Here is a 21784-nt window from a genome sequence, read left to right on the forward strand (position 1 = left end):
AGGGCTTTCAACCCTAGCCCCAACTAGTTCACTACTCACACATAGCTAGATACACAAGCTTCAACATTCTATTAAACATCAAATACATAAAGAGATGGAAAGTAAAGGGTGACTATTAATGATGCCGGAAGAGGTGGTGGAGATGGGTCTCCAAGAACATGATGTGGTGGTAGTCACCTCCTTCTCCTTACTCCAAGCTCTTGATATTGATAAGAATAGTGAAATTTGGGATCTCTAAGATGAGTTGTGGTGTTGAATGGTGGAGGAAATGAAGATTGTAGTGGTGGAAATGGAGGTTTTAGAGGTGGAGATGGTGGTTTTAGTGGTGGAAATGGTGGTCTCTTCTCTAGAGAGAAAAATGGATCTTGGATAGGATGAAGATGATTTAATGGAGTCAAGAATTCTGAATAATTGGTCTTTGACCTCTTTTTGATCAGCTAGGTGTGTCATCTGTCCCCAAGTGTGCAAGAGATGCTCTTACACCATTGTCCCCCAAATGGTTCCAAATTGGCAAGGTGATAAAAGGATAAGGTGTAGGGAGATATTTGAATTTCAAGTGATGGGAGATTCTCACCTCCATGGTCCTCCTTTGCTGGAGAAAAGACCCTCAATGAGTGGCGGCTCGCCGGAAAAGTCGATTTGCAATTTTCTTTCAATCTTCGTGTCTTCTTCTCCTAGCTTCAAATCTCCACATTTCAAGCCTCAAATAGTCATTTTATTCTCAATGCAAGGTTTCCTACAAATAAAAGGAAATGGATTAAAAAAAGGTAAAATAGCATGGAAGACAAATCAATTTTCATAATTATGGGGCACAATTGCGTAAGTAATTTGTGACTCAACAGCTCTCTTTCAAACTACTTACTTATGAGTCTCCAGCAACCTCGACCGTTACTCCCATAAGCTATAATGGCAGATAGACTAGCGCTCTAACTGGTCGTAACCACTCGCCCAACCAAATGCGTGATTCCCGATTTATTGCCTTGGTTACCGTCTGCGACCTGTCACCATTTGTGACATATAATTTTCAGACCCCGTCTTGTCTTAGAATCAACCATTGGTCACTATCTACGACCTGTCACCATCTGTGACATGATTTTCAGACCCCGTCTAGTCTTAGAATCAACCATTGGTCACTATCTACGACCTGTCACCATCTGTGACATGATTTTCAGACCCCGTCTAGTCTTAGAATCAACCATTGGTCACCATCTGCGACCTAAAAACGTATAAAATCTAACTACGGCTTTCCCCATCCCTGCTCACCATTTATGGCTCTTGGTACAAAGACCAATACATTTAAAATGAGTCACGTCTGACTCAAAAATGTAACATCAAACTCAATACTTTTCAAACAATTGAAAACATATTTTCCCACAATATTGTTTCCTGAAAAGTCGCCTTTAACAATAATATGAACACAGTCATGCATATTATTCCATCACACATCACTCACAAGAATACAGTCCCGATCACCTGACCAGAGATCATTTGCTCACTTACTGTCCGATTGAAATAGGACGGTTGACAAATATCTGGATTTTGGGGGAGGAGATATGTAAATCAACTGATTTCAATCGGACGGTAAGTGAACAAATGATTCATGGTCAGTTGCTGAACATGTGATCGGGATCGCACAAGAATATATATATATTTCATGTAAATATATATATATATACACACACGTAGTCATTCGCTCAGGAATGCCTATTAATACAAACTATAGTTTGCAGTTAACTAAATAACTCTCAAAACAATAAAGGTACTTCGTTCGTAAATAAACATTGTGAGATTACTCACCTCTAAACTCCCGTTATGTCTTCACACCATTAGACTACTTACAGAACGCCTTATGTCAAGCACCTAAGCAAGTACAACCTTGATGAAAGGACCCGCCCTGGATTTCACCCTGAAATCCGAGGTGGCCCTGCGGGGCCCACCTTAGAGATAACTCTACCGAGAATTGGCCGAGTCACCCCTAAAGTGAACTACCCAAAACTATTAACTCACAAAATATCAGAGCCAAATGAAGAAGTGCGGAAGCTATTCATCAGCTATGCCTCGAACCATGTACGCCCGACCTCAACTAATAAGGCCTGCAAACTGGGCATTAGAAACCGAAAGGCCCAGGGGAAAGTAGACGAAAAACATTAGCGTGAGTGGACAAAAATAAACAATTTAAAATAAGAAGGATTTCATACTTTCCCACATTTATTCCTTTAAAAACTCGATGCATGCACAAATGGTAAAACACATTTAGCTTTAAATCCGAGGATTTCAAAACGATAAACCGACAAGCCTCGCTAGTCACAACATTCGAAAAATATATCGTAAAACCGAAATCTCACTTCTAAAAAAGATAAGACCAGCCCCGCTGGTTACAGTGGAAATTAGACTAGCCCCGCTAGTCAAGCAACGATAAGATATGGGGAAGAAGTTTCACCATATGAAAGAAGGGAGCCTCCCAGGCTCGAGTCGGAGTGTCCCACACTCTAGAGCATCCTATGCTCTGCTCTTACTCACCCACGAACACATAGTAAGCAGGGAGGAGTACTAATAGGCTAGCTAGCAATAAATATGACGACCCAAGTATGGTGAGTTAAAATCATACGAAAATCGAAAATCAGTAAGGCTTCCCCATAAGTCCCGCGAATAAAGAAAACACGGGTACGATTCCCAACCGTACCCGGAAATTCTCGTAGAAAGTCATATAAGTCAACAGCGTGTCCCACACGTTAAAAGAGTAATTAAATCAATTGTTTCCTCAACAAAAATTCCATTTAAAATCCGAAAACAATTCATTCCCGAAATTACTTTATAATATTTCATAAATCATGCTTTGTTTCGGAATTCGCAATATCCTTTTAAAAATTAGAGCCAAAATCATTCTAAAATTATAACAATGGTAAATCATGATCAAATTCAAAATCTGAAATTCAAATCAATAAACCAATTGATATTCTTAAATAGATAAACGTAATAATTAATTACGAAACGATATTGCATGCATCACTTAAAATCAAAAGTCCACTCACAGTACTGGTTGGCGACCACGCAAACGAGTTCCTTCGTCAAGCGGTAGCTCGATATATCGTCATGTTCACAAGTACACTTCCATAAACGACAATTCGAATAAATAATTACTAACCTAAACAAAACCCGGAAATTCCTATCTCCCTTACTTCTTGGATTCAACCCAAATCTCTCCCACAACACCAATTCCTCAATTAACATATTCCACCACGAAAACGAGGGAAATCCAACGGCCGGATTTCCCACAATTCAATCACACAACTCTGAACTTCGGAAATTCACAAACAATTCCAAACTCCTCCAAAATTCACCAAACTTCACATATATGCTCTATGATAATTATAGAATTTAACTACCCAGAAATTGAAATTAAAAAGCTACCCTAGCTACCGCTACAGCCGCCCACAGTGGCGGCGCCGCCGCCACTGCCACCAACTCCAATGGACACCAAAATTTGACAGCAACACCTACTCAACACACTGATCATTTTTCTCAACTACAACACATCCCAATTTTACCTTTAAACAGTTGAAACAGGCCGGTGCAAAAATTTCCAGAAATTCCAAGAACCCTAGAAATTGAAATTGTTAATTCGAGCTCTACACTGCAAATTGAAATGAAAGACCTTAGGGGAAATGGTCTATGTCAAAAACCGAACCTTCGACGCCGGTTTGGTGGCCAGAGACGGCCAGAATCGCTGGAAATCGACAAAACTCCCAAACTGCTACAGTGAACTTCACGGCTCAATTCCGAGCTCTACCAGTCGAGCCACCGCAAAACACCACCACAGGCGAGACAAGAAGGAGGAGGCGAGCTTGCTGGTGCCCGGATTCCATTGTGGGGTGCCCGGAGGAGGAAGAAATCGGAAGGAGAAGAAATCGGGTCGAAGAAGAGAAAGGGTCGGGGGAGAGGAGAGAGAAAAGCTGGGTAAGTTTCCAAAAATGGCAACTTACCACAATAACTCGGCAATTTATATAAACTTACTACATGAAAAGTAACTTTAGTATTTCGCTTATAACTTTTGCATACGAGCTCCGATTTTTACGTACCACATATGTACGCGCTCGGTTTAACGTCCTCTACAACTTCCATGAAGAACATTTTCTCAAATTTTGACCCGAATAAAAAGTCAACTTTTAGGGCCACTAAAAGAATCGAAAACAAAGTAAAAGTGAAAGTAATTGTCGTTTACCGTCCAAATGACTAGTAAACAGGTAAATTGAGATACGGGACGTTACACTTGATTCAGTCAACGAATCAAAAATAATTAAAGTTCGAATCCCTAAATCGAACCACAATCTCAAAGTAACGCCGATTAAGGCGAAACCACATCCGAGACAACCCAATATCTCCGGAATACTTCTACGATCGATATGTTAGAACCACAAGTAGATCGAACGCTTGAATCCTCAAGGATCGAAACATTGAACTGTCTGAAACCGTAAAAACCCTAACATGCTGATATGATCTCCAAAAATTACGTATTGTATATCGAAATGATTGTATCAACTAGATCGAACTCATGAACAGAAATTATCCCTGAGGTGGCTGGAAACAGCCGGAAAACACCACCACGGTGGCAGCGCTGCCGCACATCCAAAGTCAGAATTTGGCAAACTTCCAACACCAAAGTTCTTCATCTCAACCCCAATTTCAACTTTCATAACTACAACAAAGTCCAATTATAAACCAATCGAACGAATTTTACCTTAGAACAAATCGGACCCGATTGAAATCCTAGAACTTCAAAGCTTCGATTCGTCCTCCACAAGTGAAATCGCTTCAAGCCACTTTGGGAGAAGCATCTACGTCCTCAAGGCTCCAAAAGCCCTCAAGAACCACCGACTATGGTGGCCAGAATCGCTGACTCCGATCAAGGCGATTTCGTCCCCGAAGCAACCTCTTCTCGGCCTTACAGCGCTTACCTTAGCTCGTCTCACACTGGATGGTTACCACAGACGTGTAGAGGAGATTGAGGCCAAGAAAGCCCACTTTATTTCACGTCCTATGGTGGCCAGAGGAGGAAGAACGACGCCGGCGAAATGGCTGGGCTGCGCGCCGGCTCGGGAGAGAGAGACTGACTGAGCTCGGGTCTCCTTTTTGGGAAATTTAGGCTCTTTTGCAATTTTCTCAAAAATTCATCATTTTATACAAAAATGGAAAATTTTTCCGAAGCCCATAACTTCTTCATATGAACTCCGATTCTCGTGTTCCTCATGTCCACGAATTCGTATTGACGCGCTCTACGACTTTTGTGAATGAAGTTTTGAGAGAATCCCAACGTATAAAAAGTCAACATTTGGCACCCCCCCTAAAATCATACTTTTCAAATAATTAATTCGTCCGAAACACTTCCACTCTGTTGACGAGCCACAAAACAGTCCAATAACCACAAATTTAATTCCGAAAAATCATCAGAAAATAAATAAGAATTTCCGGAACATCACATGCTTATTATGCTTTAGTGTCTTTTACATTGGTCTTCTTGATCTATCCTAACCTTAGATTACTCTCTCATTTTTTGTCTACACTTTACCCTAAACCTCAAAAGGCTTATGCCCTCCATTTTTCACTAATTTTCATGAATGTGATGGGCTACTTTGTAGCCCAAACTCCAAAAATGTACCAGGCTACCAGCCAAGAGGACAATTGCAAAAGACCCGCAACCAATTAGTTCTTGTACTTAAAAAATCATTAGGCTCAAATCAACGTTGTCAATCACAATGTCTCCACTTGGAACGAAAAAATCAGAATGTGTCTGCCACCAAATGAAGGACAGATAATAGCACAAGAATCCAATTCAGAAATCCAAGCCAATAAGGCAATAACAATTTCCTTTCCCATTCACCATCCCCCCATTACCCATCAACCCCATTCCCCTTTCTATTTCATTCTTCATTCCACACACACAGTCATGGCCTCATCGGATCAGACCTTCTTCAACAACTCCCTCCTAGCTCTCTACCTCATAGGCCCTCCCACATTCATCTCCCTCAGATTCCTCCAAGCCCCATATGGCAAGCACAACCGTCCAGGGTGGGGCCCCACCATGTCTCCGCCGCTGGCTTGGTTCCTCATGGAATCACCAACCCTTGGGCTCACTCTACTCCTCTTCCCCTATGGCCAACACAGTTCCAACCCCCAAGCCTTAATTCTAATGACCCCCTTTCTTTTCCACTATTTCAACCGAACCTGCCTCTACCCACTTCGCCTCTACCGGAATACCACCCGGAAAACCACCCCCGGTTTTCCGGTCAGCGTGGCGTCGATGGCATTTGTGTTCAATCTGTTGAATGGTTATTTGCAATCCAGATGGGTGTCTCACTACAAGGACTATGAGAGTGAAAATGGGTGGTTTTGGTGTAGGTTTTTTGTTGGGTTGGTTGTGTTTTTGTGTGGGATGGGTGTGAATGTGTGGTCTGATAGGGTTTTAGTGGGTTTGAAAACAGAGGGTGGAGGGTATAAGATCCCCAAAGGGGGGTGGTTTGAGTTGGTGAGCTGCCCTAACTACTTTGGGGAAATAGTGGAGTGGATTGGATGGGCAGTGATGACTTGGTCATTAGCAGGACTAGGGTTTATGCTATACACGTGTGCCAATTTGGTGCCCAGGGCACGTGCGAACCATAGGTGGTATTTGGAGAAGTTTGGGGAGGACTATCCCAAGTCCAGAAAAGCTGTTATCCCTTTCTTGTATTGAAAGCTTGAGCTGGAAGCAAAGCATTTTCTTTCTGAGTTTTTATTGCTATGTTGATGTGCATGTGTAATGCTTCTAACACATGCTAATGCTTAAAAAATTTCGAAGCTAAAGTTATGGAATTGTTCATTGATTTTGTGGTAGTGAATGATAAATCATTTTTTGGGCCAACATGTACTAATTATTAGCATCACTTCCTTGATTTTACCAAAGGAGATTCAGCGGACAAAATTATGAACAGATTGTAATTGTGTCTGTTGGTTGGCTCAAAGGAAAGCTTGGCTCCTTTTCAGTTGTTTCTTTTTTTGGGTGAAGGGTCCTTTTAGGGTTACAGCAAGTGTTTTTGATTGAAAACGAGGTAACCTGTGATGTGAGAGACGCAACCGGAGAAATCTGAGAATAACGCATATTGACATCCGAGAACTTCCACCATCATCTGAAGCATCAAAGAGTCTTCTGTTAACTTTGCTGAAGCATCTACTGTCAAGTAGGATCCAACAGTTGAAGAACTTGCCATCACCGGGAGTTGGATTCAACAGTTAAAGAACCTAGAGCAAGACATGTTCCGGAGCATGGTATACTTTTTTGTTAACATCTCAAGATTTACTGATTAAAGTTGAGCATTCTTAAGCAAGATTTACTTTTTTGTTAACATCCCAAGATTTACTGACATGTTCTGAGAAGATAAATCCTGCAAACTTTAAACAATAATCAAGTGCCAAGATCAACTTACCTCTCTGGGAAACACACATTTTTCATCTGAGAAGTCTTAGCATACATATAAGTTACAAAACAGTTTATTACGCTACACAGCATATCACCATTATGATAAAAAAAAACAATGGGGATATGAAAGAAGTACTAACATGGTTTATTTGCCTCTCCACACAACCTATACAAAGCGATTCAAATTCTACAACAGGAACTCAATATTATTCGGATGTCGGAGTCCATTTATATAAAATGAAATAGAAATGCACTCAACAGTCTCAACTAAAAAAAGGGAACATTAATAATTTATAAAACTCTAAATAGAGTAAAATGTTCATGAAATTGTGGAGGAGCTAACAACTCTCCTGGTTCCTCGTAGATGCAAAACTTGTACACTGTTGCAAGATGTTGTCAATGCCTAGTAGCAATAGCTGAAAGGTTCCCCAATTTGGTGCACTTTTCGTTATCACTCCCATGTGTTCTGAAAAATCTTTTCCTCCGGCACATTATCAGCAAAAAAGCTGTCTAAAAGAGTACTGCAGAAAAGCATAAGCTAACAAGTATAAGTCCCTTCTCCAAAGAATACGCAGAACTACTAATAAGCCACACATTTGGTTTGTTCTTTAACTTTCAGTCCAGTGACCAGAAAATCAAGAAAAGAGAAAAACTCGTGTGCAGGAATCAGACATGAAAAATTACCAATGATAATAAAAGGGGTAGATGAACTCACATTAAGCAAATGTGTGAAACTCTACTCTAGATTCATCAAAAGACATAGACTTCATTTGGATTTTTCTTTTTCAAACTTCCATCTGATTCTCCAGAAGATTCAATGGTTTTGGAAACCTCAGCTTTAAGCTTCTCATGCTTCTCTTTTAGGTTTGATGACTCAACAGCTGCTGCCAAGCTTTGTTTGATTTGTTCCTCCAAAGCCACAATTCTGTTTTTTGTTGCTGAATCAGGCGTCTTACCTGCCTTCGCTACTTCCAACTTTAGCAACTCAATCTTGTCTTTCAAGTCTGATGAATTGATAACATTTTCAATCTTGTGATTAATTTCTTCATTCAATTCTTCAATCTTGGTCTTGAATTCTGAGGGCAAAATTTTCTCAATTGGTTCTTTTGATCTAATCTCAACATCCAACCCCAAGGACTTGAGGACACCAACAAATTCAGAGTCCAACTCTTTCTTCAATTCCAAAATCTTCCCCTTCAGGCTGTCATCCAAATCATCAAGGTTAGACACCCCGGCATTTTCAATCTCAGCCCTAAGTGCTGCAGTCTTCTCCTTAACATCTGGCCGTTCCATGATTTCGTGAAATTTATTGTTAACTTCCTGCTTCAATGTTGCAGCTTTGTTGTTCTTCTCCTCGTATTTATATGCTTTTGATAATTCCTTCAGCATGTCAAGTTTATACTTTAGGTCTTCATAATTAGGAGCAGATGACAGGCTCTGGGTAAATTCATGCCTAAGCTTTTGAATCTTTTCTTTCAGAGCTGGATGCATGAGTTGGTCCTGTGAACTTATTTTCAAAAATTCTTCCTGCAATGACTCAAACCTGTCTTTCAAGCCTAGGGCTTTAACTGCCTCAGAAAATTCATTATCAACCTCCCTTTTCAGTTTTTCTATTGCCTCAGTCAGAGGCAACAATGCCGGCTTATCAGAGGATTTCTTTGCCTCCTCAATTTGCAGTTTGACCTTTTCAACTTCACCCTCTAAATCCACAACTGAAACCTTGGGTTCCTCTTTCAGTTTCATGTTCCTTTTCTTCATTGGATCTATCGGGATTCCTTCTTGGAACCCACCAATTTTGCGGAACTTCATCATGCGATGCTTTAATAGTGCTTCAGTGTCCATCTTCTTAAGCTCCTAAAAACACAAAAGACTTATATTAGGTTGAGACATGATTTCATACATTATTTTTGTAGTAGCAGGGGGCTTACATCCATTTCTTTGTTAATTGCATTTTTGATCTGTTGAGAGGTCCATGAGGAATCTGCATGTGCACCACCGAGCGGCTCCTGTTAAAAGTAAGAAATAAAAATAGAACCTTTAGAAGCCACATCAACATTAAATGGTGATTAGGAAAAAATCTTAACATTTTCTTTTTTGTCCCCATGACAGGGATGAATTTAGATTAAGCAAAATAAAAAAGGAACAGTGATTTGGAGTATACAGATCTGCAAGTGTGCCACCAAGTGGCTTCTGTTTATGAAAGACGAAAATTGTAAACTTTGGATGCCACTTCAGCAACAACCAAGTGAAAACTGAAGGAAAAAAAAAAAAACGTGCGCGCGCGCGCGACACACACTTTTTAAAAGATCATACAATGATCTTTCTTGATATATGAATGTTCCAATGACAGGGATGAGTTTGGATAGAGGATGTTATCAAAGCTCAACCCATAGGGTGCTGCAGATAGTTTGGAACACCAAAGTTACCAAGTTCTCATGCTTCTGAATTGATCTACACTTAAATACAAGAGAATCATAGAAATTTGAAACAGAAGGATTGTGATACATACAGGGATGATGCCGTCTGCAATTTGCAGCTTGCACAACTCAGCTGCAGTAATTTTCAGCTTCTCAGCTGCCTGCAAAGAGAAATAAGCTTCCAATAGTCAATATCAACTAATCAATTAAAGACAAAACCAATAATGAATGTCGCACAAACCTTTGGAGATGCTTTGGCACTCTTCCACAAGATTGCTGCACATGCTTCAGGACTAAATATGACAAAGAAAAGAAAACACATAAGAAAAACAAATAAGTAAAGTTCGATGCTTAAATGGAACAGAAAATGGGCAGAAGTCTAGTAGTAATTTACTTAAAGAGGACTCAGATATTTGTGAACTAATCATCAGAAAAAATAGGAATATTTCAAATAAAAGGTATAAAGTCTCTCCCACCTTACAGGTAAGTGATCTTTAAGAGTAAACTCCTACAAATCCAGGACACCCAACACTTGAAAATCATCTTCTCACAGAGAAAAGTAAAGAAATGCATGAAACATTTTCTAGTACAGCTGCCCTAAGATATTCAACTAGAGAAACCCAAGTCATATTACCTGGCAACATAAAAAACTGCATTTTCAAGCATTAATAGTTTATTAGCACAGCCAATGGCAAGGGCACCACCAGATCCACCTTCCCCAATGACGATAGAAACAATTGGTACCTTCAGACCGAACATAGTCCGCAAGTTGTGAGCTATGGCTTCACCCTGTGTATGTGTCATGCAAGCAAATTAGATAACGCAGTACTATAAGAGATTCAGGTAGGATTGAAAGTAAAACTATCCACATACTTGGCCCAACTCCTCAGATTTAAGGTCTGCATATGCACCAGGAGTATCAATGAAAGTAACAATGGGGAACCCATGGTGATCTGCGTAGTACATCATGCGCAGAGCCTTCCGGTAACTGCATGAATACAAGCATCCCAAGGTTGTAAATTAGTCAGGCATAACAAGTTAAGAAGTTAAAGCAAAAACTAATGCCAGATCTTATCTATCATGTGACGTACCCATGAGGAGTAGGCATCCCAAAGTTACGCTGAATGTTTTCCTTCGTATTTCTACCTTTCTGGTGACCCATAAACATATACCTATTACCATCTATAGTTCCAATACCAGTGACAATAGCAGGATCATCATACCCTGCTCGGTCTCCATGAAGCTCTACAAACTGTACCAGTGAAAATAATACATTTAAAATTTATCCTCATTATGAGCACCCAAAATTAACAACCTGACATTTTTCTTCAAAATGCGAAAATTATGGATCAAATTGACAACATGCATAAATTCTAAAAGTAGGTGAAGGAATGAGTGCCAGACCGTATCAGTAATGTTAAACACATGATCAAGGAAAGTTGGCCTGTTAGGATGTCGTGCAATATTTACGCGTTGTATAGGAGTGAGATTCAAATATAAATCCTTTAAAGCCTGAAAACAAAAAAAAACAAAAGGTTCTGTTAAGAAGATAAGACCAGAAACTAACACAGTTATTGTATAACAACATATAAACGTTCTGAGAAGAGTTCAGAACCAAAAACTAATCTAGAAGTGGTGTACCAAGTTTTGTACTTCAGCTTAACATCTTAAAACAAAAGTTGGGCATAAATACAGTAGGATGCACAAGCCAATATTTAAATGTTAATAAACAAAGTGTGATTGAGTTGCCAACAAAGAAAGTAGAAGGTTCTCCCAAAAGAGACAGAAACCTTGTGGATATGACATTCAACAGGTTTGCATCAAGGATTACAACAATCTTGAAAAAGGTTGACCCTTTGTATTGCTTTTCTTATTTAAAATGTATTCATATTTACAGGAAACTTGAAGTATATTCTGCATGAATGACTGAATATAATGATGACCCTTAATATTGCTTCTCTTATTTATAATGTATTCATATTTATTGGAAACTTGATTTATATTCTATTCATACATGATTATCTGAAGGTATCATCTGCTCAGCCGCAATCTGAGTTCAAATGCTCATTATCATCATTCAAAATTTTAAAATTTGTTTATAGTGCCTCAGGCCATACATCTCAATGGAATAGCCACTACTCCATTATGCCATGGGCAAATGTATTGAATCGGACAGTCTAAAAAAAATAATTACCCCTATTATATTACCATTTTGTGGAGAAATAATGGGAATTAGATGACAAGTTTTACAACAAGGTGAACAAAAAACTCAATTGCCAAAACCAGTAATTGCATTGAGCAAGTAACAGGTGTGAAGTGAATATCAGTACAGCAAACCAAAGATAGCAATCATAATAATATCAGTATGTGCAACAAGTAGGCAATCATTATCGCGCTAAAATTAAAAAAAAAAAAAAAAGAGGAACTACTCTGACCAATGCTTAGTTACTATTTGTTTTCTCCCCTATCAAGAGCCAAATTAGTTATAATCAAAACCTGTTGGTGTTTATTCTCCAATGAAATAATTTGATCACTGAAGTCCAGTCCAGTTTCGTTAGCCATCTTCCGCACCTGTGAATTCAAACAAATGTCTGATCAAACCAAAGCCCAGGCAAATGACCAAATAAACAAACAAACTAAAATCACTTCAAACATTTCATTATTACATCAATGATCTTCTTTTCGATTTCAACGAGAGGCTTCTCGAAAGGCAGAGTAACCGGCTTGGGCTTCTCTTTGAGCGGCTTGAAGTGAGAGAGATGAGTAAGCACTCCTCCTTTGACATTCGGATCCGGATCGGCCGGCCATGGATAGTCGTGCTTCTTCACCTTCCTGAGCTTGGCCGAGACCGCAAGGTTCCTCTTCATGCCGAACCTGGCCTTCCCTAGGGCCCTGAGAGGAACTCCATTAACTCCATTACTCGAGCTCCTGAACCCGTCCGAAGCCGAACCGGAAGCCGCTGCAGTAAACGCCAGCGCCGAATGAGCTATGGTAGTAGCCATTGCTCCGATCAATTCCGCCAATCAGATCGCTCTCTGCAACATTAAAACCAACAAATCAAGGCAATTGTATTGTTCAGTTGAGTTGATATCAACAACAACGACCTAATTCGAGCAATCAAAATAGAGTAATGAGAAGGAAGAAGAGGTTTCGAAATTGTACCTGAGAACGGAATCGAGGTGATCTGAGGGGGTTGAAATGGGGGCCGAGACAGAGAGGGGAGTATTATTAAGAGCAATGTTGATGAGAGAGAGAGAGAGAGAGAAGGAGAGGGGAGAGAGCTTTGGAAAGATCGTCAAGGAGAGTGACGGAGAGTTTGGGGTTTTGTTGAGAGAGTGAGGGGGCGATACTTCTTATGACTACGCGAGTGAGTTGGGAGTTTTGAGGGAGAAGGAGAGAGAGGGACATGAGTTATGAAGGAGGCCAGCGTTTTTCGGTTTGGCAGTTAAATAGTGTTTTTTGGTTACTTGCTTCCTTCGTCCAGGCACGTGTGGTTCGCACGTGACGGGATCGATGTCTTCGATGTTCTTCGTCCTCGGGAGAGCCCTAAGAGTGACGGTTGCATTAGAGTAACATCATTGTAATAACCAGATTCTTGAATCTTTACCTAAGAATAAAAAATACTTCAGCATAAGAGACTACTTATTTCAAAACTTATTTCAAAATAAATTTAATATTTAGCTAATTTTAGACTAAAATTCTATTTCAACAGAATACTTAAACTTGCTAAATTCTCTAGCTATATTTAGCTAGAGATTGAGAGAATTTAACTAAAACTTAAATTTAGTTTAAGATTTAGGTATTTTACTTGAGCATAACTCAATAGCTAACTAGTTATATTTAAAATATTAGTCACACTTGAAATCGAAATGATTATGAGGAAATTAGTGATCTGCTTATTGAAAATACTATGTAACAAAAATACTTCTACATAAACTCATAAACAATTCTAAATATAGCATTTCTTAATAATGATCTCATTTTTAAACTCTTTATGACGGGTTTATTTATTAAAATGAAGAAAAGTAAGAAAGAAAAACTTCTACAGGCAAGAGATTTCAAATACATACTCTTTGTAATGTAATTGAACCTGTAAAATAATAGGGACGATTACCCTACTTTTATAGTATGAGACTTATTTACATTCTAATTCCCTTTGTGCTTATAAACACTGGATAAGTTATAGATCAAAACTATTTATCAAATTTTCATAATCATTGCTGTTAGTAACATTGCTAATATACACACATAAAATGGATTTTTATTTGTTCGCACTATGTTAACAAACATATGGAATCAGATGCAGCGAGGGTAACTCATGGACATGATTGCGCCGGCCCCTCCAAATTATTAGGAAGTGGCGTGACGCTAATTGAAAATGGAAATGAGCCAAAATGGTCTTTGTTGGTTAGATTAGGTGGTCTGCAGATTCTGCTTACTACTATTATTAAAATTGCATATGACAACATACCTTATATTAAGTACATTGCAATTCACAATCCGCAATTCATAATAGTCAAAGCCTTTTGTTTTAATACATCCATACCAGAATCCAGGGATATCAGTATTGACAATGTCATTCAATTCTAATTGATTCTCAAACACACATAAAGACTGCAGAAAAATCAGAATTCAAGTAGAGAAAAGTTAAGAAGTTATGTTATAGGACAGAAAAATAGAAGAATATATCTTTGGATCGGTAAAACAGAAAATGCGTGTAAAATTTAGAAAATAAATTGACTTTCTAGTTTATGTATTTTAAAGAACACATACCGTATATTTATAAACTTGTTTATGATCATTTTTAGGAGGGGGTATTCAGAGCACCGCCGTGCACTTGCACCAACACAAATAAATGGTTAGATTGCATTAAATACACTTTTTGTTTATTAAAAATAAAGTTGATAATAAATATCAAGGGTTTAAATTTATTTTATAAGGATTGGGTCACTTGCACCGTTGGTGCATAGAATAATTTCCACATTTTTAGAAGTTAAAAGAGCTTTTGTAAAGAACACATACCGTATATTTATAAACTTGTTTATGATCATTTTTAGAAGTTAAAAGAGCTTATCTAAAGTGGTATTGATAATGTACTAAATTACGATCATTCAATCACTTTTTATTTATAAAGAAGTTTTAAATTAATAGGTGCGACTCACCAATTATTATAAATCTTTTAGAACCATCATCATGTGACGAGCCAATACCCAAATTTACTAATACAATTTTGGTGAGTTCGATATGCTAAGTTGCTAAGAGCAAGTTCACTCGTTGGGTCACCAGGTCACCCACTATTCACTGTTTTTTAGTGTTAATTTCACCCTCTAGGTCACAAATACAGTGTATTTCATGTCCTAGGTCACCATGTACAGTGTTTTGGGTCACCATGATGATCTGCACAGTGTATTTCATGCCCTAGGTCACGGACACAGTGTATTTTGTGACCCAAAAAATGAAACTATATACTAAAAAGCAGTGAATAGTATATAAACCGGTAACCCAACTGGTGCACTTGCTCTAACAGGTCACCGCCATCCTACTAAAGCACTTGGTCTAAACGGGCTACGAAATTGGACGTTGCTCACAACGCAACTCCAACACGACGTCGTCGAGGCCGCATCCGCATTCGAGACTCTTACTTTATCCGGTGCTTTGGCTACTTGAGGAGCGCTCTGTCATGGCGCACAAGCTTTCAAACGGTACTCAACTCCATCTCTCTCATTTCATTGATTCTCTTTATCTTCACATTTTCCGTGTTATGGAGCAGAGGCTGTTCTGGAGCAGCTCAGGAATGGATTTGCTCGGTTCGAGCTCGTCTCCTCCCCTCTTCTCTCAATTTCAACGTCCAATTCTCAGGCAAACGCCACGCCGTTTCTCGGAGACTACAGCCACCGGTTCTTCGCTAGAATTGGACCGCCACTGTAGATTTCTTACTTCACACTGTTTCAAAATTTTATCTTTAATATGTTTCTGTCCAATTTCATAAACCTTAAACCCTAAATTACAGCCCTTTTTGTGTTTTGACAGAGGCAGAGGATCTTCGGCCATGAGGAAAGTCGAACGCTATTCCGTTCAGAGAGTTACCGGTGATGGACGCTGTCTATTTCGTGCACTGGTATTTCGCTTTTTTATTTATTTATTTTTTGGTTAAATTTAGTTTAGACTTACTTACATACTGGACTTGCACACACTTAAATCTTAATCAGGTAAAAGGGATGGCAGCAAATAAAGGGTCACCTCTTAGCCCAAGGGAAGAGAGAGACACTGCAGGTATGCTTCAGATTGAATTTCAAGTATAAGCTATAAACTAGTTTATGGAAATCCTTACAGCCACTACTGTATCTCTTTCATTCTGTGGTAATGAAATCAAACCCTGGTAATGTAAGCACAGTACAATTATTACACTGGTCTTCTAGGTTGAATGAATATTGGGTTTGTAAGTGAATGTTTCAGTACAAACTTACCAGGGTTTTTGGAAATTGCAGATGAGCTACGGATGGCTGTGAAAGAGGTTATATGCGAAAATGAGGAAGAACGCCCCCAGTATGAAGCAGCTATAGTGGCAATTACTGTCGATGAATCCTTAAAACGGTAAGCATCTATCTTTTTCTCAGTGACTCTTATGCTTCTTTAAGATTCGGTTTCTGAGAGGTGTGTTAGTATTTTTATGATGGAGAGTAATTTAAATTATCTGAATTGTCTTTCTATAGTTACTGCCAGCGAATCCAAAGACCTGATTTCTGGGGAGGAGAGTCGGAGCTGCTGGTATGTACTCCTGACTAAGAATGCTAATGGATTTAGCTAATCATTCTATGAGAATTTAGCCTTCACCAAAGGATATTGTTCCCCCAGAGTGTACCTTGCTTTGAGAGTTGGTGCTTTAAATTAAGTGCAGAAGGATATGGCTTATAATCAACATAGATTTAGACTTTGAATCTCAAATGCTTGTCTGTTTAATACAATAGAAAACCAGAATAATGTCACTCACTTGTATCTACAATGCATTTATCATCCGTTGTTTATATGACTCTCTCTGTCTCTCTCTTTCTCTCTCTTCAATATGACGCGACCTTTGGCCTTCAAAACTGCAGGTGCTCTCAAAATTGTGTAGACAGCCAATCATAGTCTATATTCCAGAGCATGAGGTATTATTTTTTTTTTCACTGAAAGGCTATCTTTTAGATTTTTTCCACAATTTTTTTGGGGGTTTCATGTTGGACTTTGTTTCTTTGTTTGTTACTTTTTTAATTTGTATTTAGCAAAACATGATTGTTACTTTCAGTTACTGCTGGTGCATCCGATGATAACATAGACATGTATTGCTTAGTGTACTTATAAGTTGGTTTAGATAATAACTTAGGTCATAGGAAGGCGACATGAAGGGAAATAAGGATGGATTGCATTTAAGGAGCTTATATGTCTAGGCATTCTTCAAGCTGGATAACAGAAATTATGTTTCTGAGTGGAATGGAGTTGAGGGAGTAAAGGTACTAGAGCTATATGAAATTATATTGGGTTCTATAATTAAAAAGTGAGTTTCATTCTCATTCCCTGGACATACAATGTGTGGTACAATCAGGGACTGCTCTCTAGTATAAAAAAGAAACGTACAGAGAAAGAGCAAGAGAATATGACGCCATAGTGCGAATGGTTGCTATGAGTTGGGAGCAAAAAAGGTAGCAGGCAAAATGTTCTGATCTTTTGTGGTCCAAAATTTATAAGTTACTGGATGAAATCAAACCCTGTTAAGCCAGGATGAATCTTTATAATTCCACTGCTGAGATGCTTAACACTAACATAAGAGCTTTCAATTATTTACTTGTCCAGCTGTTTGTGTATGCACTATCTTCATTCATTTTGTCCGCCTAAAGTAGTACCAGTTCTTGTGGGCTTGGCCGACTTTTTGGTTTCTGGATATAGTTTTAATGTTGGAGATTGTTAGTATAGTACATTTGCTTAGTTATGATTTATATCTGCTTTAGCAGCGTGTTTTCCTTTCAATCAGTGGGGCTATACATACCTACTCACCGTGCTTTAGTTGTAATGTTTTGGTTGAATTAATTGCAGCACACAAATGGTGGAAGGGGTTCTGGTTTCATTCCCATTGCAGAATATGGAAGCGAGTTTAGTAAAGGTTCGAGAAACAGAAAGCCGAGGAAGGCCGTGAGGCTCTTGTTCAGTGGCAGGAACCATTATGATCTGCTTGTATGAGAGACAAAAAGGGAGAGAGGCAACACATTTTGTAGTTGTATTCAAGATAGATTCAATTTGTTATTTGGAATGATAATGTATCTTTTGTTTCTATTCAGAAGCATTTTGCCTTCATTTTTATCAAGATCCAAAATAAATGGGAAGATGGAGGACCTCACTTGAGTGTACAAGTTGGGTCTAATAATTAATGGTGGATTAAGAGCTATCAGATACGACACTGTCACAATGCTGATGCTTTTTCTACAATATATTAAGATTGTTAGGTGAGGAGAAAAATCATTGACACTAGAGGTTGTGTTTATACTTGACCAAATAATTTTGCAATCGGCTTACTTTTCTTTGCGATTATGATTCTTGAAAAGGTACAGTAAGGAAGAAGGGATCCGTTTGAAAATTTTCAGCTCGAAACAGATGTGCATAAAATGTTCGAAAATGATGATTCACTCCAAAATGGTGTTATAAATTTTCGCTGCTAAATTAAATCTCATAAAAACTGAAAATTCACGATCAGTTATTCTTCTCTTATGCAACATTCTTGACCTCGAAAATCATTCTATCATTATGTAAGATTTGTAACAAATTAGAGCACGTGTGGCTCATGTGACTTTGATTTCAGAGGGTAAAATTGTCTTCTTCACTGTAAGTCCATTCTCCAGATCGTCGTCTTCGACAAGAGGAGCATGGTAGTGATTGACGTGGGGTTCCTCCTACGTACGTACGAGTCATTGAGTCAACGACTATAGAACCCAGGCGGCCTCGGAGCCTCATTGCAAACTTCACAAGTAACTTGCTTCATCCAGGAGACGACGTCGTTCCTGCTGCACAACGTACTCATTTGAGCTTTTCTGCTTCAGTAGTCACTCCGGCGCCGTCGTCGTCCCTCGGCAGCTTTCTCTTATGGCGCCCAAGTTTTCAAACCGTACTCATCTTCATCTCTCTCTTCTCTTTCTCATTCTTTGATCCTAGTTATATTCACGTGTGTGTTTGTTATGGAGCAGAGAGGCTGTTCTTGAGCAGCTTAAGAATGGATTTGCTCAGTTTGAGCTCGTCTCCTACCCCGTTCTCTCTATTTCAACTTCCATTTCTCAGGCGACCATTCCGGCATCTCTCGGACATTATAGCCACCGGTTCTTTGCCAGAACTGGACTGTAACTTTCGTACCATATACTGATATACTCAGATACTCCTATGAAGTATGAACTTGGATGTTTGGAATTTATATTTTAATTATTGGTCTTGTTTTGACAGAGGCGGAGGATCTAAAGAGTTCCGGAAACCCGAAATCTATACAGTTCACGAAGTTAAAAAAGATGGACGATGTCTATTTCGTGCACTGGTATTTCAGATTCTTTTTTATCTACTTTACAGACTGGTAATTATGCCCTCTCTTTGTCACATTCTTGAAATTTAATCTGCAGGTAAAAGGAATATTGGCAGCAAATACTGGGCCTCTTCCCGATCTGACCGAAAGGGAAGAGCAAAAACGTGCAGGTATGCTGCACATATGCTTATATAAGTTCTTAATTACTGTACTACTTTCAAGAATGTATAAATTAATTTTTGGGAAATTCTTGGAGCGCATTATTGCATTTCTCTCATTTTGTGACATCTTAGAGTCCAGATGCATCTATACTCTGGTTGCTAATTAAGGTCACTTTCTATTTAGAATGATTCAATTATGTATAGTTTGAGAGATAACCTGAACACAAAATCATTATTGCACTTGCGTTATTGGTTGAATAAATATTGGGTTTCATAATCTCTTTGTAAAGTAGGCTTTTGGATGTGATTTAGAGTGACCAAGTGGCCGGATTACTGTTTTACTACAAAAAATAGCCTGGTCGTTGGAAAATACAGGCGAACTACTGGAGGATGTGAATGATGTTATATGTGAGAATACGAAACTCCCCAAGTATGAAGCAGCCCGGAAGGCAATTAATGCTGCACTCTATTAAACGAGGGTGAAACTCTATCTTTTTTAAGTGAAGTTTTGTCATAGTTTGGTGTTCTGACAGGTTCTTTGCCATGCCATTATGATGAAATAATGTTTTTGTACGTTCTTTCCATAGTTACTGTGATCGTATCAGAGAACCTGATTTCTGGGGAGGAGAGTCGGAGCTACTGGTCAGTACTCTTCACTCGTGCGTGTGTTTGTGATTTGAGCATCTTTCTCTAGCTCTCTATCTCATGTTCCCTTTCATCACTTTGACATTCTGTAACTAGTAGCATTGATTTTCAACGGTAGATGTTATCAATCAAAGAGACATGATTTCCTGTAGGTGGTATGTTAAGGTTAACTTAGCTTTCAACCAAGTGATATTGGTCCCTAGAATGGGATAATCCATTAGGTTGGAACTGGTGTTTATACCAAAATCCAGAAGAATATTGTTTATGATGTTGGAGTCCGGAATGTCAAAAGCTTTTGCGATTACTATTAGTATAGAAGAAAGTATATTTTCACACATTTGTTGCTATCTGTGTGTGCGCGCGCACGCACGTGTTCAATACTGGTGTGACCTACATTCAAAACTGCAGGTGCTGTCGCAGTTACTAAAGCAGCCGATCATTGTGTATAAACGAGCGGATGAGGTATACTCAAATACTACTATCTTTAATGCATGCTGTTGTATCTGCATTGTTTGGAGGTAGATTTAGTCCATACCAGAAAACATATCACCTAATAATTTCTGTTCCTTTTGTTCGTTTGTCATGTTTGGTTTGTGGAGAAGTAGCAAGATAATGTCTCTTAATTAGTTCATAAGTAGGTAATCAGCAAGATAGAAGGCTGAATATGACTATCACCGTGTAGCTACAGCTACTGCATACGTACTATTGGTGAGTTGGTCAAGATAATAATTTAGGTCCTGGGAAGGAGATAAGAGGGAATGGATGAAAGGTGGATCACACAGGTACTATATCTCATAGACCCAATTAGAGTTGATGTAAGATGTTAGAAACTTTATAAAAATGGGTGTTATTTGTAAGGCGAGTTCCATTCTAGTCTGTTGCCTGGACATACAATAGGTGGTAAAATCAGTTCCGGCTCTCTAATATTTGAAAAAGGAAATGCAGATAGAAAGATAAGACAGAATATGATGATGCCATATTGTGAATGTCTCATTTGGAGTTTGGGGTCAAAAAAATAATAGGAAGGAGTTTATGATCTTTTAAACCGAGTATCTGACAGGAAGATATGTCAATTTCTGATGAGCTCTGTTAAGCTAACAGTAGTCTATAATTTCAGTGTCAAGATACTCTAAACTATTGACTTATCTAGCTGTTTATCTTCATTCATTTTCTCCACCTTATAAAGTGGTATTTATTTTTGTGACATTGGCTGACTGTTGGAAAGTGGAAACATACAATTTTATAGCTGGAGAGTTAGTACAGAATATTTGTTAGTTATCGACCTTATGGATTATGTCTGTTTCGACTGCATGTTATCCCAATCGATAGGATTGTGGGGTTGTAGAGAGTTTGTAATGTGATATCTACTCAATAGTCCATCAATTGTAATGTTTTGGTTGAACTGCAGCACACAAATGGTGGAGGGGGTTCTGCTTTCATTCCCATTGAAGAATATGGAACCGAGTTTACGCCCAAGAAGGCTGTGAGGCTCTTGTTAATTCACTTAAGTGACAGGAACCATTATGATCTACTTGTATGAGAAACTGAGAATGAGAAATGCAATCCATTTTATAGT

At 38.7% G+C, this 21784-nt stretch overlaps 4 protein-coding genes across 5 annotated transcripts; 3 read left to right on the forward strand and 1 right to left on the reverse strand.

Annotated features, from left to right (window-relative positions):
- Positions 1 to 5765: 5765 nt before the first annotated feature.
- On the forward strand, positions 5766 to 6769 carry LOC112192354 (steroid 5-alpha-reductase DET2). The gene has a single exon (XM_024332036.2). The coding sequence runs from the start codon at positions 5783 to 5785 to the stop codon at positions 6725 to 6727; it is 945 nt and encodes a 314-aa protein (XP_024187804.2). The 5' UTR covers positions 5766 to 5782; the 3' UTR covers positions 6728 to 6769.
- Positions 6770 to 7460: 691 nt separating this feature from the next.
- LOC112192353 (acetyl-coenzyme A carboxylase carboxyl transferase subunit alpha, chloroplastic) lies at positions 7461 to 13277 on the reverse strand. Its single transcript, XM_024332035.2, has 12 exons — positions 13030 to 13277; positions 12534 to 12902; positions 12364 to 12438; positions 11272 to 11379; positions 10959 to 11119; positions 10741 to 10855; positions 10502 to 10656; positions 10109 to 10160; positions 9960 to 10028; positions 9379 to 9456; positions 8166 to 9304; positions 7461 to 7971 (listed from the first exon to the last, which is right to left on the reverse strand). The coding sequence occupies exons 2-11, from the start codon at positions 12867 to 12869 to the stop codon at positions 8201 to 8203; spliced, it is 2253 nt and encodes a 750-aa protein (XP_024187803.2). The 5' UTR covers positions 12870 to 12902; positions 13030 to 13277; the 3' UTR covers positions 7461 to 7971; positions 8166 to 8200.
- Positions 13278 to 15414: 2137 nt separating this feature from the next.
- On the forward strand, positions 15415 to 18202 carry LOC112193405 (OVARIAN TUMOR DOMAIN-containing deubiquitinating enzyme 3). Its single transcript, XM_024333550.2, has 8 exons — positions 15415 to 15569; positions 15638 to 15791; positions 15898 to 15985; positions 16077 to 16140; positions 16356 to 16461; positions 16581 to 16635; positions 16962 to 17015; positions 17938 to 18202. The coding sequence occupies exons 1-8, from the start codon at positions 15548 to 15550 to the stop codon at positions 18079 to 18081; spliced, it is 687 nt and encodes a 228-aa protein (XP_024189318.1). The 5' UTR covers positions 15415 to 15547; the 3' UTR covers positions 18082 to 18202.
- Positions 18203 to 18758: 556 nt separating this feature from the next.
- On the forward strand, positions 18759 to 21765 carry LOC112194108 (OVARIAN TUMOR DOMAIN-containing deubiquitinating enzyme 3). 2 transcript variants are annotated; one of them, XM_040515827.1, is made up of 6 exons: positions 19331 to 19417; positions 19500 to 19572; positions 19876 to 20042; positions 20151 to 20205; positions 20617 to 20670; positions 21617 to 21765. In XM_040515827.1, exons 3-6 carry the CDS (start codon positions 19960 to 19962, stop codon positions 21746 to 21748), a joined length of 324 nt encoding a protein of 107 aa, XP_040371761.1. In that variant the 5' UTR covers positions 19331 to 19417; positions 19500 to 19572; positions 19876 to 19959; the 3' UTR covers positions 21749 to 21765. The 2 variants fall into 2 exon arrangements, with proteins under 2 accessions (XP_040371762.1, XP_040371761.1); XM_040515828.1 differs by lacking the exons at positions 20617 to 20670; positions 21617 to 21765 and adding exons at positions 18759 to 19000; positions 19080 to 19170 and having other exon boundaries at positions 19330 to 19417; positions 19876 to 20475.
- Positions 21766 to 21784: the final 19 nt, after the last annotated feature.

This window comes from Rosa chinensis, chromosome 3 (assembly GCF_002994745.2).
Source record: "Rosa chinensis cultivar Old Blush chromosome 3, RchiOBHm-V2, whole genome shotgun sequence".
In the NCBI taxonomy this organism is placed as follows: Eukaryota; Viridiplantae; Streptophyta; class Magnoliopsida; order Rosales; family Rosaceae; genus Rosa; species Rosa chinensis.